The 17,948-nt window shown below is 38.5% G+C and overlaps 1 protein-coding gene across 1 annotated transcript in view; it reads left to right on the forward strand.

The window, feature by feature from the left end:
- Positions 1 to 17,948, forward strand: part of SCEL (sciellin) — a gene marked incomplete at both ends in the record, with an annotated part of 113,163 nt that overhangs the window by 50,642 nt on the left and 44,573 nt on the right. Inside the window, 9 exons of the mRNA XM_080689489.1 lie at positions 70 to 129; positions 2,841 to 2,900; positions 7,631 to 7,690; positions 8,866 to 8,925; positions 10,334 to 10,393; positions 10,642 to 10,686; positions 12,049 to 12,108; positions 17,616 to 17,675; positions 17,815 to 17,874. Coding sequence (XP_080545615.1) covers positions 70 to 129; positions 2,841 to 2,900; positions 7,631 to 7,690; positions 8,866 to 8,925; positions 10,334 to 10,393; positions 10,642 to 10,686; positions 12,049 to 12,108; positions 17,616 to 17,675; positions 17,815 to 17,874 — 525 coding nt within the window. The remainder of the gene's footprint in view (positions 1 to 69; positions 130 to 2,840; positions 2,901 to 7,630; positions 7,691 to 8,865; positions 8,926 to 10,333; positions 10,394 to 10,641; positions 10,687 to 12,048; positions 12,109 to 17,615; positions 17,676 to 17,814; positions 17,875 to 17,948) is intronic.

Consider the following 17,948-nt stretch of genomic DNA (forward strand, 5'->3'; position numbering starts at 1 on the left):
AACAGATCTCTGAGTTGCTCTCCGTCTCTCTTGTTCTACCTTTTCTTTTTTTCCTCCAATGTTATAAAGAAACCAAGGCCTTGGAAGTCTTAATAAAGTTAATCAAAGGACTGACAGAAATGAGAAAGGGTAAGTAAAAGTCCTACCTCGGTGGGGCTCTTTGTCTAGCTTAGCTTCTTAGAGCTCATTAAGATGGGAGCAGGATACTTTCCCGTGCTGCAGATGCCATCAGAGATAACACGATGTCTGCTGTTTCCATAGAATACATATATGAGTTGCATTGCAGCAGGTGCAAGAAAACCTGCTATATAATCTCTTATTCTATATTTCATCAAATCATTTTAAAAAGAGTCATTTTTCAAACTGTAAATTTTGCATTGTAAAGAATCAACTTGTAAAGTGAGAGGCATGTTGGGACACCTTCCTAAACTGATTTAAGCTGGTTTAAATCAAACACTACTGTGGAAATTAATACAGATAAGCTAGCAGTAATTATATCATAGGTTTTTCTGGGTCATTTGGTCCTGAAAACATTTGACATGGCATTCAGGGACATTCTTGTTTATACACTTTTCAGAGAAAATTGCATATAACCTAAGCAATGTAAAGTTTTTATTTTATTTTTTCCAAAGAAGCCAAGATCTCCAATCTATTATCAAACCAAATGCAAGGACAGATGAACCCAGCAGAGGGTGAGAACTGTGTGGCTGTCTCTGAGTGTTGACTATTTTCTACCAGACCCTTTGGTTATCTCCTCAGTAATGTTGAGGGCAACACATCTTTAAGCTCATCTCCTCTCTTTTGTGTCTCATCTCTGGTACCCTGATGGTTCTTTTGAAGAGTACAGAGTGTCTAAATTTCCATTTACATAAGGACAATAAAATTCTATGGATTAATTGTATTGTTGTTAGGCAATTTTTATGCTAGAAATAAATTTAATGTCAGTATAATAATTTTCTCCAAATGTTTGAATTAATCATCAATATAGATATAAGTATAGCATATATTTAATTCTATAGGAGCATTTTGAAATTGACTTAAACTTTTGTTTAAAGAAAGTCAATCCCAAAGGAAATTTAAAAAACACTGAGTAAGACTTATTAATATCTTTAATTCTGATTTCTGTAACTGATGATCAATTAAAAGATAAAATGACCTGACTTTTTTGCTTCATAACCATATTTCATTAGCATGGAGTTGGATGTTAAAGATGGACCACATGACTATCACTCCTTCCCCCATAAAACCGCTTATTTTTGAAGAAATGCCCAAGAGTCTGATAGTAAATTTCCTTTTCTCCCAGATTTATTTTTTATTGGGCTTTGATTTATTTTTATGGATGGGCCACTGAGTTGAATTTCTTTGCCTAAAGAATGCACTCTTGACAAAATTTTCAAAGCCGATTTTCAAAATGACAATGATAGCCAAGAGAAAGCCTTGGCTTCACCTTCTGTAGAGGACTGTGGTCTGCGAAGCAGCAGGGGAGAGGCTGGGCAGAGACCCACTGGGAAAGTGAGGGCTCTCCACCACTCTGACTCCTGCTGCAGGATCTATTGATCTGTTGACGTCCTGCATCCCTATGGCCCCTTCTGTGTTAGCTTTTGCTTCTTTGGGTATCACTCATGCATTTTATTGGGGTAACCATGTGTCTCCTAAGAAGTGAGTCATTAACTTTCTGACTATGTGTTTTCTTTTGACTTTATTAATCAAGAAAGATTACTTGGTGGCTAATGATATTTTAAAAGGGTTGGACTAGGGGAACCGTTAAGTTTGTATGAAGATGTGTTTTCTTATTATTTTAATATTAAATTATCCAATTACTAACATTTTTCTTATTTAAAAACAGAATAGGAGTAAGGAATGTATATGTTTTCTTATATATATATTTAAGCATATATATTAATATATGTAAGAAATGTATGTGTTTTCTTATATATACTTAAGTATTATAATATATGTAATATAATTTAAGTATATATGTACATATATTTATAAATTTGTTGAGTATAACTTATTTTGGTCTAGATCTAGTCTAGAACTTCATCTAGCCTACATTACTTCGATGCTATGTGTATTCTATCAGGATGTATCTGAGAGCAAAGTTGATTTTGTTCAATAAATTTAACAATACACTTAGGTATTTTATATATGTTTCTTTTTTTGTGGTACTGGGGGCTTTCTACCTCCAGGCTATACTCCCAGACCTTTTTTATATTTTATTTGGAAACAGGGTCTCACTAAGCTGCTGAGAGCCTCACTAAGTAGGTGAGGCTGGCTTCGAACCCATGCGATCCTCCTGTCTCAGCCTCCCAAGCGTGAGGATTACAAGCATGTGCCACCACGCCCGGCTATATCTTATATATGTTTCAAAATCACTTATATATTTACATGATATATACATATAGCATAGATATATGTGAGGGGTTTTTTTGCAGTACTGGGGATTGAACCCAGGGGCATTTTATCTCCAAGCTACCCCTAGCCCTATTTTTTATTCTTTATTTTGAAACAGGGTCTCACTAAGTTGCAGAGGACATTACTAAGTGAGGCTAAGCAGTTGAGGCTGGCTACAAACCTGTGATCCTCCCATCTCAGCTTCTCAAGTACTGGGATTACAAGTGTACGCTCATACATATTTCTTAAATGTCAAACAAATGACATTTAAATGGCCTTTAGTTCAAGATGTAAAAGAGAATTTTCATTCGCATTTACAGCTTTAAATATTTACACTGGCATGAATAACTTTTGTATTAACTACTTATTAATTTTTCTAACCATTATTTGTTTGATTAGTGTTTTATTTTAATGGCATTCATTAAAACTTATTTCTTTATTTTAAGAAAACAAGACCTTGATGGGCTTATTAAAGTGAATCCTGAGACAAATAAAAATATCAAGAGGTAAGGCACTTAGAACTCTTCTTTCCCTTTGACTTGGCAATTATAAGCACATTAGGATTCTGAGGCTTCATCTTCAAGTCAGGGGATTGAAGTTCAAACCAAATGGGAGCTCTTTCTTCTTCAAACACATAATTATGTTAAATAATCCTATACGACTGATACAAAGAAGACTTGCATTTTATTCTTGGGTGAAATCTGCTATTCAGTGATTATGAGAAACTGAGCGGGAATTCTGACTGACATCTACTGAGCTAAGGGATTTATTTCTTTGTAAGTGTGTTATGTATCAGTAGTATATAAAAGTATATGTGCATGTGTGTATGTATAAGAAGCAGTGTGTGGATGTACATGTATATGCATATATTAGTAGTCCGTGTGTGCGTGTGTGCACAGTGTGCCTGTATGGTATATCTGTATACATATGCATTCAGGGTGGTGTGTATTTAAAGATGACAAGCTTAAAAAAGCATACTTGATTAAAAGCATTCTCTTATCCATGAAATGTTAAGTCAGTCTGGAGAGCTTATGTCCTCTTGCTTTTTATATTTTTAAAAGCAGATGGAATATTTTTGAAACTGAGCTTCTTGGCATGTTGCTGAAAACAGTGTACCAAGTAATTCCATGTGGTTTCCCTTGAACTCCTTTCCACTCTGTTAATTCAGTACATGATACTACAGTGTTGATTCCAAAATGTGTCACCAGTGCCCATGGGCCCTGTTGGCAGAGCAAGGACACAGCTAGCTAAGAGCTGGCTGCACACCGGCAAGCTGTCCTGCTTTGGGCTGTGTTGTGTGGTCGGAAGAACAACCACCTGAAGAATTCGAGGCGTGCACAGTCATACAACCAACAGGCCAAGAAAAAAAGCACTGAATATCTCGGCTCTCTGGGTGGTGTAGGGAGGTAACCAGTGGCAGCGAATGTGCACGGAGATCCTGAAAGACCTGGATTCCAATTCTTGCTCTTTCTAATTGTGTCCCTGTACCTCACTTTACCAATCTACCTAAGATGGATGATGAGGACACATAATACTCTCATGTATTAGACACAAGCCATTGTTATAATAATAAGAATCCAGATTAATTGTATTTTCTCATTATTTTAGGTAGTGTTCAAATATTTGTTTTACCTTGACTTCCGAGAAAAATAAGTATTTTCTAATTTGTATCTGATTTTTTCAAATTGTGACTTGTTTTATCTTCATATATTGGAGTGTGTATATGTGTACATGCCTATGCGTACATGCATGTGTATGTATGCATGCAAATGTTAGTATGTAGCCAGGCATAGTAGCACGTACCTGTAATCTCAGTACTTGGGAAGCTAAAACAGGAAGATCTCAGGTTTGAGTCCAGCCTCAGGAATTTAGTGAGACCCTCCACAACTTGGCAAGAGCCTGCTTCAAAATAAAAAACACAAAGGTCTGGTGGTGTAGCTTGGAGGTAGAATGCCCCTGGGTTCAGTACCCAGTACCAAAAAAAATGTTTGTGTTCATGTTTTCATTCACATGTATGTATGCATGTATATATGTGTATGTGCATGCACATGCTCATAGGTAGATATTCATGTATGTGTGTATGTGAGTGCACATGCACATGAATGTATGTATGTTGTGCATGTGTATAATTACAAATGTGCACAATGCTTATGTGTTCAATTACAAATGTGCACAATGCTTATGTGTTCATGAATATGTATATGCTTTTGTGTGTGTGTGAGTGCATAAGTGCGTATCTATCTACGTGTGTGTGGACTCGTATGTGTGAGCATGTGTGCAGTGTGTGTATCTGTATTTGTGTGGCTGTGCTTTGAGAGGATTAAAGGATTGTAGCTGTCAAACCCTTTTTCTACTCATAAAGAAGTTCTGTAGATCTTTTAAAAATAGTCAGATCAAACCAGGCTTGATGATATACATCTACAACCCCAGTACTTGGGAAGCTGAAACAGGAGAGTTGCAGGTTCCAGGCCAGCCCCAGTAATTTAGTCAGACCCTTTTGAAAATAAAAATAAAATCTGGCTGAGGGTATAGCTCAAGGGTAGGACAGCCTTGAGTTTAACCCCAATACCACCCAGATAAATAAATAAATAAATAAATAAATAAATAAATAAATAGCTAGCAAATTCAGTCCATGTTTCTTTCCCTTTGGAAAAACTTTCAATAGTCTCCTCTTTCAGGTAGAATACAATCCTGATGCTTAGCATCAGCCTTTTGCTTTTTCAATAAAGCCCTGCTGAATGGCTCTCTCCTATCCTTGGATCCTTCCTACCTAAAGGCTTCTGTGTGCACTCTTCCCACTTTCTGAAATGCTCTGTTCCCTTAGTGTTACCTACTCGAACAGCTCATTTCTTACCACTAAATATGATTAAATCACCACCCTCTCCTGTGTCCCCAGTACTGCGAGCACTAGGCACTTTCTTATTGTTGATAGCATGTTTTGTTACCTGAAGTTGTGGCACTCATTTGTATGCATGACTGTCTACTTCCTGCCCTCCTCTGAGTTGGGATGGATGCCTCCCTCATGTAGGCTAATCATGTCTCTGTATTGCTCAAGACAATCCCATAACTTGAGGCGGAGCCTAGTCCTTACACCACTGGGCTTTCCAATTTGTGGATTAAAAAGAAATGTATAAGCCAGGTGTGGTGGCTCACACTTGTAATCCCAGCATTTGGGAGGAAGAGACAGGAAGATTGTGGTTCAAGGACAGCCTCAGCTTCTACTTAGGCCCTTTGCAATTCAGTGAGACCCTGTTTCAAAATAAAGAATAAAAAATAGGGCTGGGGGTGTAGCTCCAACGTAAAATGCCCCTGGGTTCCATCACCAGTACCACACACACACACACACTCACACAAATGTATAACTAAGAAAGATAGGTATACTATGAGACATTGCTTCATATAGTTAAACTCAAATATTATATCTTTACATTAATTATATTACCATATTAACTAGTTTCTTTTTCTTTATTGACTATAATAAGGTAAGATTTTAAACAACTCTATACTATTATGTGTCTCAATTAATGTTTGAAGAGATCAAATTCTTGACAATACAATGAAAGCAGATTCCACAAGCAATAAAGGAAGGAATTATTAATACTTAATATTCTGGTATTTTTTAATACTCAAATCTGGAAATAGAAACCTGAGTGGTTTTTTTTTAATCAGTCCCTGTCATTCATATTTTGGGGCAAAAATCAGCAAGGGGTAATTTGGAGGAGAGTGTTTCTTTCTGTGAGGTTAATTGTTCCATTCTTTGCACGTCAAAGGTCCACATTTTTGTTGCTGCTTTTAGTCTGTGTATCCTGTCCTCAGGCATCTGGAGACAAGCAAAACACTTGGGTCAACATCTGGTTGCCTCCAAATATCTGTATCTTTGATGTTGTGTGGAAGAAACCTCAGAGACTTTTGGCTAGCCTCTTAGCCGGGTCACAGAGTGAGGAGAAACCCAGTGAAAGCACCTTCCTGTGGATGCTCTTTCCCACGTGGGATGCTCTGGAGATCAGAGGAGCATTTGTTGGCAGATGTATGTGGAAAACACATGTAGACGCAGTAAGAGCAGCAAAGCCCCATTAAGATCAGTAGCGGGCATGTGCCACAGGGCAACAAAGACGTGCTCAAGCGTTTCCAGTGACGGCATGGAGTTTTAGACAACGGTCTGTATGTCTTACCCTTGACTTTGGAGCATTTCAGAATGCTGTAGATTTTGATCTTCTTATTGTTCATTGGCAAAACAATTATTCAAAACATGCTGTTCAAACACACACTTTTGAGTACCAGAGACATACATTTCATATATTGTAGATTTTAGCCAAGTGGCACCTTTATCTTAGTACATTTTTATAATAGGATGTCTGACAATGGATGTCAACTTAAAAAAAAAAAAACAGGGATGATCCAAATTTGGTTTTAAAATCCTCACAGGTTAGAGGCTGATATTTAGAGGTTATACCTTCTGAAATGTTCCATTAGAAAAGTATATAGATTAATAAAACATGTTTTATGTGCCTGACAGAGGTTGACATCATGATATTAAATACACCAAAACAGCCGGGCATGTGGTGCATGCTTGTAATCCCCGTGCTTGGGAGGCTGAGACAGGCAGATTGCACAGGTTCGAAGCCGTCCTCAGCAACTTAATGAAACCCTGTTTCCAAATAAAGTATTAAAAAATAGGTCTGGGAGTATAGCCTGGAGGTAGAAAGCCCCTGGTTTCCACCCCCAGTACCGCCAAAATAATAATAATAAATAAATAAAAAGAAATAAATACACCAAAACAGAGAGTGCTAGTGCAAAATTTGCTACTGGTCAAATGGCTCCAAGATTAAAATTTGTCTTACTGAGTCTGCATGAGTTTCAGAGATGTATAAACGCCTACTTGACCTGCATCGTCACCTTTGACAGTCTTCAATTCTTTGGCATGATTTAAATGGGAGCTTATATTATTTCTGAGTTTTTTTTTTTTTTTTGGTGGTGGTACTGGGGTTCCTGGAAGCCCATCTACCTCCGGGCTACACTCCCAGACCTATTTTTACATTTTTATTTGGAAACAGGGTCTCCTAAGCCAGCGTGCGCGGCTGGCTTCGAACCTGCGCGATCCTCCTGTCTCTGCCTCCCAAGCGCGGGGATTACAAGCGTGCGCCACCACGCCTGGCTATTTCTGAGTTTTAATGAATACTTTCATCCACTTGTGAAAACCTACCATTAACTTCACCATTTCTTCAATGTTTTAAAGGGGCCAGAGCCTTGAAAATCTGATCAAAGTGACCCCTGAAAGAAACAGAAGCAACCAAAGGTGAGGATTGTGTCTTATCTCTCTTCTTTCCCTTCTTCATCAATTTGTGACACTCAAAGGATGAGTTGAAAAACCTTTGACTGGAATCAAAGTCCAAACCTCAGTACTTACCACCTGGGTGTCTTAAAGCGTGTCCCTGGAACACTGAGCTGCAGGTTCTTTAGTTACAGAATGAGGACCATAATGTTTGTTCTATTTTTGGCATTGAAGTATTGTAAGGATCAAGGGAAATACTGGATATATCACCCCCTTTAAGACAAAATGATACAACAAATGTAAATTATTAACAAAGCAACATTTAAATTTTTTTAAATTTTTTAATTTTTTTTTCTTTTGCAGTACTGGGGATAGAACCCAGGGGCATTCTAGCTCCAAGCGACACCTCCAGCCCCTTTTTATTATTATTTATTTTGAAACAGGGTCTCACTGAGTTGCAAAGGGCCTCACTAACTAGTAGCTGAGGCTGTCCACGAACTGCGATCCTCCAGTCTCAGCCTCCCAAATGCTGGGATTACAAGTGTGCACCACCATGACTGGCCAAAGCAGTATTTTTGTTTATGTTACTGGGGATGGAACTCAGTGGCATTCTACCTCTGAGCTATACCTCCAGCCCCTTTTTTATTCTTTATTTTGAAACAGGGTCTCACTGAGTTGCAAAGGGCCTAAGTAGCTGAGGCTGTCATAAACCATAATCCTCCTGTCTCAACCTCACAGATGCTGGGATTACAAGTGTGTGCTACCACACCTGGCTCAACAAAGCAATGTTTTGTTATACAGTATACTTATTGTTTGTATGAAGGCTGAAATTTTTACTTTTTTAAGTATAAAGCCAGGCGTGGTGGCGCACGCTTGTAATCCCAGCACTTGGGAGACTGAGACAGGAGGATCGCACAGGTTCAAAGCCAGCCTCAGCTACTTAGTGAGGCTCTTAGCAACTTAATGAGACCCTGTTTCCAAATAAAATATAAAATAGACCTGGGAGTATAGCCTAGAGGTAGAACCCTGAGTTCTACACTCAGTACCACAAAAAGAAAAATAAAGTATAGGTATAGACTAGTATTGATTTCAGTTCATAAACTTAGTAATAAAATTCATCTTGCGCACATATATTTTTTAAATCAAAACAGCCAATGGATCCAATTATCATGTTTTTCTTTTGTTGTTCTTGCTTAAAGTTGCAAAGATCTTAACAACCTCATCAAAGTGAGTACAGCATCAGGAAAAAGTATGCAAAGGTAAGATTTTGTTACCTTTTTATTGTTCTTTCAAGCTGACCAGTGCTTATCAGCATAATTAAATCATCAGTTCAGCTGACTAATGCTGAACCCAGTGATCACCAAGAAAAGCCTTGTAACCCTGACTACTTCCTATCAGAAATGTTAAAGACTTTGGTCGGTTGGTTTCCGATATAATGAGGTACACTTTGATCCATTAGGCCCACGTTTATTTTCCCAGGATGAAGAGAACGTTTTTATTTAGAGATTGGTTTCTTTTTCTTAAGCAAGAAGGGATGGTACTAGTGAAGGGAAAGAGAGTGAGACTGATACCCATAGAGTGGGATTTGTCCTTAAACTTGTGTGATCTCAGATTTTTCACTTCTGTTTGGGCTTTGGTTTTCTCCTCCTCAAAGAGAGCAAATGGGGCTGGGTGATCGCTATACTTCCAGCTCTGGTTCAGGCACTAAATTCCAATAAGATGGTTGGTGTTATGGTAAAGCTCCAGCATTCTGGAGCTAGATTTTCTAGCTTTAAATTCAAACTCTTTTACTCCTAGCCTTATGGGAATATGTTTACTCTGTGTCTCAGTTTTTATTTCTATGTAATCAGGATGATATCTGGGTGTCATGGTGTATGCCTCTAATCCCAGTACTTAGGGGGCTGAAGCAGAAAGAGTGCAGGTTGATATCAGTCTCAGCAATGTAGTGAGATTCAGTAACTTAGTGAGATCCTCTTTTTAATGAAAAAAATGACTAGCAATGTATTTCAGAGGTAGAATACTCCTGGGTTAAATTCCCAGTATAAGAAAAGAAAGAAAGGAGGAAGGAAGGAAGGAAGGAAGGAAGGAAGGAAGGAAGTAGGTAGGGAGGAAGGAAAGAAGGAAAGTAGGAAAGAAGAAAAGAAAGAGGCCAGGCGTGGTGATGCGTGTTTATAATCCCAGCATTTGGGAGGTGGAGACTGGAGGATTGCAGTTCACAGACAGCCTCAGCTACTTAGTGAGGCCCTTTGCAACTCAGTGAACCCCTTTTTTTCCGTGTTCCATCCCCAGTACCACAAAAGGAAGAAAGAAAGAAAGAAAGAAAGAAAGAAAGAAAGAAAGAAAGAAAGAAAGAAAGGAAGGAGAAGGGAGGGAAAGAAATAAATGAAAGAAAAAGAGAAAAGGGATGGTAAGAAAGAAAGATAATACTTTCTGTGTCATAGGATTGGTGTGAAAATCAGATTAATTATGTCAGTTACTTAGAACAGTGCCTGGCACATCTCTTGCTCTTTTTCTCTCTTCATATAGTTAGTGATGAAAAACTTCAGCCCTTTGATGAGATCTCTATTTTAACATATATTTTTATGACAAAAATTATTTCTCCATTTCAACAAATATTTGCAACCATTTGATGTAAATCTACCACTGATCTTGTCATTTTTTTCCAAGTGGCCAAAGCCTGGACAACCTCATCAAAGTGGCTCCTGAAACAAACAGAATCAAACAAGGGTAAGGTATAGGAAACTTTCCTACTGCTCTGGTTTTAGTATTAAACTCTAAAAAATGATGAAATACATTGGCCTGCCATAAAGACAAGAAACTACCTTGTTTGTGCATGAGACTGATAAAAGAATTTAAGGGAGGATGGAGTTTTAAATTTTCAACAATCATCGATTCAATATTAAGGTTGAAAAGTATAAAAATGATTGATTTTAGTTGACCTGGTCAGCTATTCAACCTTATAACATTATTTTTAGAAACCAAGACCTGGACAATCTTATCAGAGTGACAGCCTCAAAAAGGTAAGCTTATTAAAATTTTCAAAGATTTCTAGCTGGGCATGGTGGTGCACACTTGTAATCCCCATGCTTGGGAGGCAGAGACAGGAGGATCACACAGGTTCGAAGTCAGCTGTGGGCGCTGGCTTAGGAGACCCTGTTTCCAAATAAAAATGTAAAAATAGGTCTGGGAGTGTAGCCCGGAGGTAGAAGGGCTTCCAGGAACCCCAGTACCACCAAAAAAAAAATCTTTTTTTCAAAGATTTCTGAGCAATTCTTAAATTTGTGTAAAAAAGGAATAAGATTATGTGGCAAAGGACATTTTGAAAAGGGACATGAAAAAACGAGACTACAGTACGTTGATGTGTAATAATACTAGACAGATTTTTCTTTTACTATAACACATCACAATACAGCACATAAAACATTATTGCTTGTACTTATTTTATTATAATATTGTTTAAAATGATAATACTGAAGCTAATTATTTATTTGTTTATTTGGTACTGGGAATTGAACCCAGGGGCATTCTACCTCTGAGCTATACCCCTACCCCTTTTTACTTTTTGTTTTTGAAACAGGGTCTTGCTAGATTGCCAAGGCTGTCTTTGATCCTCCTGTCTCAGCCTCCCAAGTAAGTAGGATTACAGGTGTGCACCACCATGCCTGACCTGAAATTACTATTAGAGAAATTCCTTTTGGGATTATAATAACAAATATATTATAACCATTATTTGTAGCTAATGAATTGTAAGTTCATAATACTGAGTAAATCCTCAAATACTGGTTCCCTACTCTTTTGCACACACAAAGATAATTTCAAATGACTTTTGAGGAAACTGGAAACCTAACATTCTTATACTTGATTAGGATATTTTTGTATAACATTGAATTTATTTCTGTTCTTGGGAAATAAAGACTTATTATACTCTGGAGCAAAAGTTAATAAAAGTGCGCAGAGAAACTCCAAGCTATCTCTAATAGAGTTATTGTGAAGACAGTGTTGGTTCAAAACACTTTACAAATGAAGGGAATTACTGTGAACATCAGAGAGAGAGAGAGGAAGGGTGTTAAGGGCCAGCACCCTGGATTTTGAGGTTCATTTATTATGGTTTCAAATTTAATTCAACTTCAGCCATTGCTAGATATCTGGCCCCAAGAAGTGTCTTAATCCTTCTGAAGCTCAGTTTCGTTATAGGGGATGATAATATCTACATCAATGAGTTGTTTTGAGGGTGAAAATGCTAATTATTATGTATAAAGTAGAAACTCAGTAAACATCACTTTTAATTCTAGATTCCATTGAGTAATTTATAACTGTCAAGAAAGCTGGCTTTAAATTTTCTGATTTCCTATTGGCTTTGACCTTTCATTTTGTTTTAGCAGTGAACGAGGTCTTGATGAACTTATTAGTGTAAGCCCCAATGCTGTCAAAAGCACCTCTGGGTAAGAGAAAGATATTATTTATTTGCTCGATTCTCTTTCTACATAACTATACACAGTCTGAATATTAACGGCATAGTCATTCTGTAGGCAAATTGAATGTAGGTCCTGAAATATCATCACAATATTTATGTGTCTCTGGACACCTAGATTATACCCACAGTATTTGTTAATAGGAAGAATGAGGCAGCAGGAGACAATGGATGGTGGTGCCATCACTGTTCTAAGCCTCAGTAAAGCAGTAGATGGCACAGTTGAAGGAGGAGTGGGAGGAGCAGTGTGAGACCATGAGCTGTTTGTGTGTCATTGATAACAATACTTTTGCCTCTAGAATTAAAATTGACTAGAGGCTTAATTTAAAAAATAGATCTAGATGAAGAAGGAGTAAACATAGATGAGCAAATAAGGTGACCTGAGAGTGATGGGAGGGGGGGAGAGGGAAAGTCCCTAATGTACATGGAGTACATTCACAAGCACATCAAAATCAATCAATAAGCCAAAGATTGAGAAGGGGGAGGGGAGGGAGTGGGGAGGGAACTGGGGAAGGGCGAAATGAGTGATGTGTGTGTGTATGCCTCTATCATCTTGTACCCCATTAAGATATATGACAACAATGCACTAATAAAAATAAATAAAATAAAAGATAGATCCAGGCACTTTATTAGACTCATCATTAGAAGTACTATTTGCCTCCTTTTGGGAGACTGTTTCCTAGGAAAGAGTGAAAATGTAATGAGGTCCATGATTGTGTGTGTGTGTGTGTGTGTGTGTGTGTGTGTGTGTGTGTGTGTGTGGTGCTGGGGATTGAACCCAAGGGCATTCTACCTTCAAGCTATACATCTAGCCCCTACTTTTTATATTTATTTATTTTGTCTAATCCTTCCAAGTAATGGGATTAAAGACATGTGCCACCATGCCTGGCTTAGATTCATAATTATTTAGAAGGGTAGCTTCTCCAACAAAGCATATGGACCTAAAATTTGATAATTCTTTAAGTAGTGAGATAATTAAATTTACTTTTTTGTCTCAGGTTACATGAAAAACTTTTGTATCATTACACATTACTCTTAGGAATCTTAGAAATATATGCATAACTTATCCTTTTAAGTTTGTTGGTATTTTTAAAAATCATACGATTTTTTGCTGGGCGTGGTGGCGCACGCTTGTAATCCCCGCGCTTGGGAGGCAGAGACAGGAGGATCACGCAGGTTCGAAGCCAGCCGCGCACGCTGGCTTAGGAGACCCTGTTTCCAAATAAAAATGTTAAAATAGGTCTGGGAGTGTAGCCCGGAGGTAGAAGGGCTTCCAGGAACCCCAGTACCACCAAAAAAAAAAAAAAAAAAAAAAAAAAATCATACGATTTTTGAGAAGAAATAGCCTTAGAGAATCTTAGCCTAGTTAAGTTGAACAATTTTGAGAACCACTGTTTCAGTTGACCCTACTCACTTTGTGGAAAAGGAAATTCGGAATCAGAAAGGTTAAGTGCTTTGACCAGGGTCACAAGGAAAATTAGTAGAAGACTGATAGTCACTCTGCCATCTCTCAGGCAGTGAATAATTACTGAGCACCTACTGGGCGCCCAGCTCAAGACTAGGTATCATTAGTTGCACATTAGGTATAATTATAGGCTGTGGACGCCAAAAAGAGGATTCAGTCGTCATACTCAATCTTATTAAGAGCAGGCAATTAACATAGATTAAAGCTAATTATGTACCAGGGGCAAAGAGATGTTACTCTAAGACAATAATAGGTTGTCAATTTAATATATTACATTTTGGGGCACTCATGTACTGCGTGCTGAATATAGAATGTATTGTCAGTGAGCTGCATTTAAAAAGGAAGAGAGACACTGAAAAGCAGATATAATAAACACTGTAGGCAATAAAATTCATAGTCATAGAATATTGGAGTAGGGGTTAGAGATTGACAGAACTTTAATGATTATCCACTCCCAGCTCCTCATTCACAGATGGAAATACTGAGGCCGGAGAGCAACACTGTCACAGTCTTCTGTGAGGTCTTCTAACTCCCAGCCCAACTCTAACACCACAGCACATGGACTTTGATCTAAAAACAAAGGAAAGTTGCCAGGTACCTGTCTGAGACTGGAGGATCACAGGTTTGAGGCCAGCCTCGACAACTTAACCAGTCCCTCAGCAACTTAGATCAGGTTTCAAAATAAAAGACATAAAGGCCTGGGGGTGTAGCCTAGTGGTAGATCGCCCCTGGATTCAACCCCTATTACCAAAAGAAAAAGAAAGCAAGGCTAAACACCTCAGGAAATACTGGAAGCTCTTACGGATAGGATGGCTGCTTTTTTTCTGGACAGGCGGGAGGTATTCTTTATTGTTCTGTCAGGGTCAGGTGAATAATCACTTCATGGATGACAATATCACACGTGTCCAAATGACTTTAAAATGCCTTACAGCTTTTAAACTCCACAGAGATAATGATGCCCGTCCTGCGGATCCTTTACTGCCTCCTTAAAGCAAAATTGGTGAAAGCAGTAACTTGAGAAGGAACAACGTTACATTTTAAAGATTCATTCAATTGGCCCACTGTAATCATACAGCATACTGAGGTATACAGTGTTAGGAACATACATGAACACAGCACGTGGGCCATTTCCCTCCGGAGCCCGTCCTGCTCCCTCCCTGTCCCCAGACATGTCATTGAGGTTAGCAGCGGTAATTTTATATGCATACAAAGCATTATTTAAACTCTTATAACGTTCAGATATTAGATTCCTTTGTTTGCAGGATCCAGGTCCTGAAAAAAAAAACAATATATTTGCTTTTACTTCATTGAGATAAATGGTCCATGCTATCAATTCAGGCAACTCAGCACTGTTACTTATATCCTTGTTTTATTAACACATTGCATTGCCTTTATTTTATTTATTTTTGCTTGTATTGGAGATTGAATCCAGGGGCATTCTACCTCCAAGCTATTCCTCCAGCCCTTTTTATTTTTTATTTTGTAACAGGGTCTCACTATGTTGCTGAGGCTGCCTCAAACCTGCAATCCTCCTCTCTCACCCTCCCAAGTACTGGGATTGCGGATGTGCACAAACACACTGGCGTCCTGTCACCTTTTTAAATGTAGCGTAGGACATAACGAATACTTATGTTTTCTCAAATTGTCAGGTAGCACCCATTAAATGGTTGTACAATTGATTTAGCGAGTGGTAATCAGCATCCTCGCAAATCAAATAGAAAATATAACTTGTGTAATAAGGGTTTTATTTCATGTGGTTTATGTTTTCTGTACATGTGTCTGTGTGTATATCCATGTCCAAAAGAGAGAGTACAGGGCTGTGGCATAAAACATCATTTATTCCGGGTGTGGTGACACATGCTTGTAATCCCCGCGCTTGGGAGGCTGAGACAGGAGGATCGCACAGGTCCGAAGCCAGCCTCAGCTACTTAGTGAGGCTCTCAGCAACTTAAGGAGACCCTGTTTCCAAATAAAGTATAAAAATAGGTCTGGGAGCATAACCCGGAGGTAGAAAAGCCCCTGGGTTCCACCCCCAGTACCACACACACAAAAAAGTCCTTTATAAGAAAATGGTTTGAACATCATGTTCTGAGTTACTGAGTGATTAGATTTTCTGTGTTTAGCAGAACAAGTGAATATGGAAGTTTCTGTATTTGTTTTTGCAGTTTCTATGCTGCCTGTTCCTAATTAGGCTGGCACATGAATATTATTCTTTATTTTGAAACAGGGTCTCACTGAGTTGCAGAGGGCCTCACTAAGTAGCTGAGGCTGGCTGTGAACCTGCAGTTCTCCTGTCTCAGCCTTGCAAATGCTGGGATTACAAGCGTGCGCCACCACACCTGGCCCCAAAAGGTTATCTTATTTATTTATTTTTGGTGGTACTGGGGTTCCTGGAAACACATCTACTCCGGGCTACACTCCCAGACACCTATTTTTTTTATATTTTTATTTGGAAACAGGGTCTCTTAAGCCAGCGAGGCCGGCTTCGAATCTGCGCCATCCTCCTGTCTCCACCTCCCAAGCGTGGGGATTACAAGCGTGCGCCACCACGCCCGGCCTCAAAAGATTATCTTTAATTGAGTATATTATTATTGCGAATAATTTAAATCATGGAAATTCAGTTAGAGCCTTTTCATCTTCCATGGAAATCTGAGAACCAAATGGATGAAGCCCTTGTGAGCCAGGACGCATGTTCTGTGGAAAGGCTGAGGGCCTGCAGAGGGGAATGCAGACCTCTGCTCACACCTTTTTGATGAATCATCTCTAAATGGCCCTCTTTGAGTTTGTACCTTGCATCAATCATTTTCTGATGTAAAAATAAAGTACATTTTATTTTTATATAAGGAAAAAGGACTGCTGGGCAAAGGGGGTCCTGCCATGTCCCTGTCCTAGATGATACTGGAAGCAGGGGTTCTCTTTTGGCCCTGCAGTCTCTTGTCGTGGCACCTGCCAGGTCTTTCTCTGTTTATATATTAGACATGGGTTTAGACGGCAGGAACACTTTGAAAGGTCACCAACCATTTTCCAGCTTTTAAAACTGGAATTTTCCTGAGGCAATGAAAGATAGTGAACTAGTGAAGGGAGGGGAAGGAAATACCAAATACTGGTCTATTGCTGAGAAGAAAAAAAAGTGGAAGAGCTTCAGGTGGGGAGTGGACTGTTTTCAGGATAGGAACCTAATTTAACTATGAATAGATGAATTCAATCCAGGTTTTCAGTCATCAGAGAGGAATAAAAAAGGCTGGGAGGGTAGCTCAGTAGTAGAGTACTTGCCTGATATACAAAGGCCTTGGGTTCCAACCCCAGCAAAAAAGAAAAAAAGTAAACAGAGGAAAGAAAAGTCACCCTTTTGATGTATTACTGAAACTATCTTTGTCAAATCTTATGTTAAGAATAACAACAGTCTTAGAGCTTATTTATTTTTAAAAAATTCATATCATTTGTGAGGGGACATGACCTTAAAAATGACATGGGCATTGTAATCCCAGCATTCGGGAGGCTGAGACTGGAGGATCACAGTTGGCCGACAGCCTCAGCTACTTAGTGAGGCCCTCAGCAACTTAGTGAGACCCTGTTTCAAAATAAAGAATAAAAAGTAGGACAGGGGGTATAGCTTGGAGGTTAAATGCCCCTGGGTTCCACCCTCAGACCCACACACAAAAAATAATAATAATAACGCTAATAATGTCAAGGGCATTAAAATCAGTTTGTATCTCCACAATGTTGAATCAATCCAGAGTGAATAATTGCCAACCACAAGATGTTCGCAACAGAACATTTAACCTGCGTGTCCTTGTAGCTGTGCTCTGGCAATGAAATCTGTGAAGTTAGAAAAAGTTTTCTTTTCTTATAGCATAATTCTTCCTCTCCTGATTTCTTGGAAAACACATTTGATGACTTTTCTATTCAAAAAGAATATGTCTCACTACAATCCTTTCTTTCCATTTGCAATGACCTTAAACCTTATTACCTCTAACCCAAGCTGGCTTTAATTTCTTTTCTCTCCCTTAAAGAAAACAAGATCTTGACAAGCTCATCAAAGTGAATCCTGAAATTCTCATAAACAACCAAAGGTAAATGAACTATATTATTTAATGTGCTTTGGTCAGAAAGAATATTTTTATTATAAGTTTAAGCAGATTTACAGCCTTCATGATCTTTACAGAAAGTACTCTCTCATTAACTGCTCTCTTTCTATTTTTCCATGTAAAGAAACCAAGATCTGGATAACCTCATCAAAGTGAATCCTTTGGTAATCCGAAGCAATCAGAGGTAATCAAATAAAAATAGTCAATTGTAGTTTCATCTGTCTCTTTCCCCTGGATGAAGTGGATTCATACTGTTGC

This window comes from Muscardinus avellanarius (assembly GCF_963383645.1).
Source record: "Muscardinus avellanarius genome assembly, chromosome: 2".
Classification (NCBI taxonomy): domain Eukaryota; kingdom Metazoa; phylum Chordata; class Mammalia; order Rodentia; family Gliridae; genus Muscardinus; species Muscardinus avellanarius.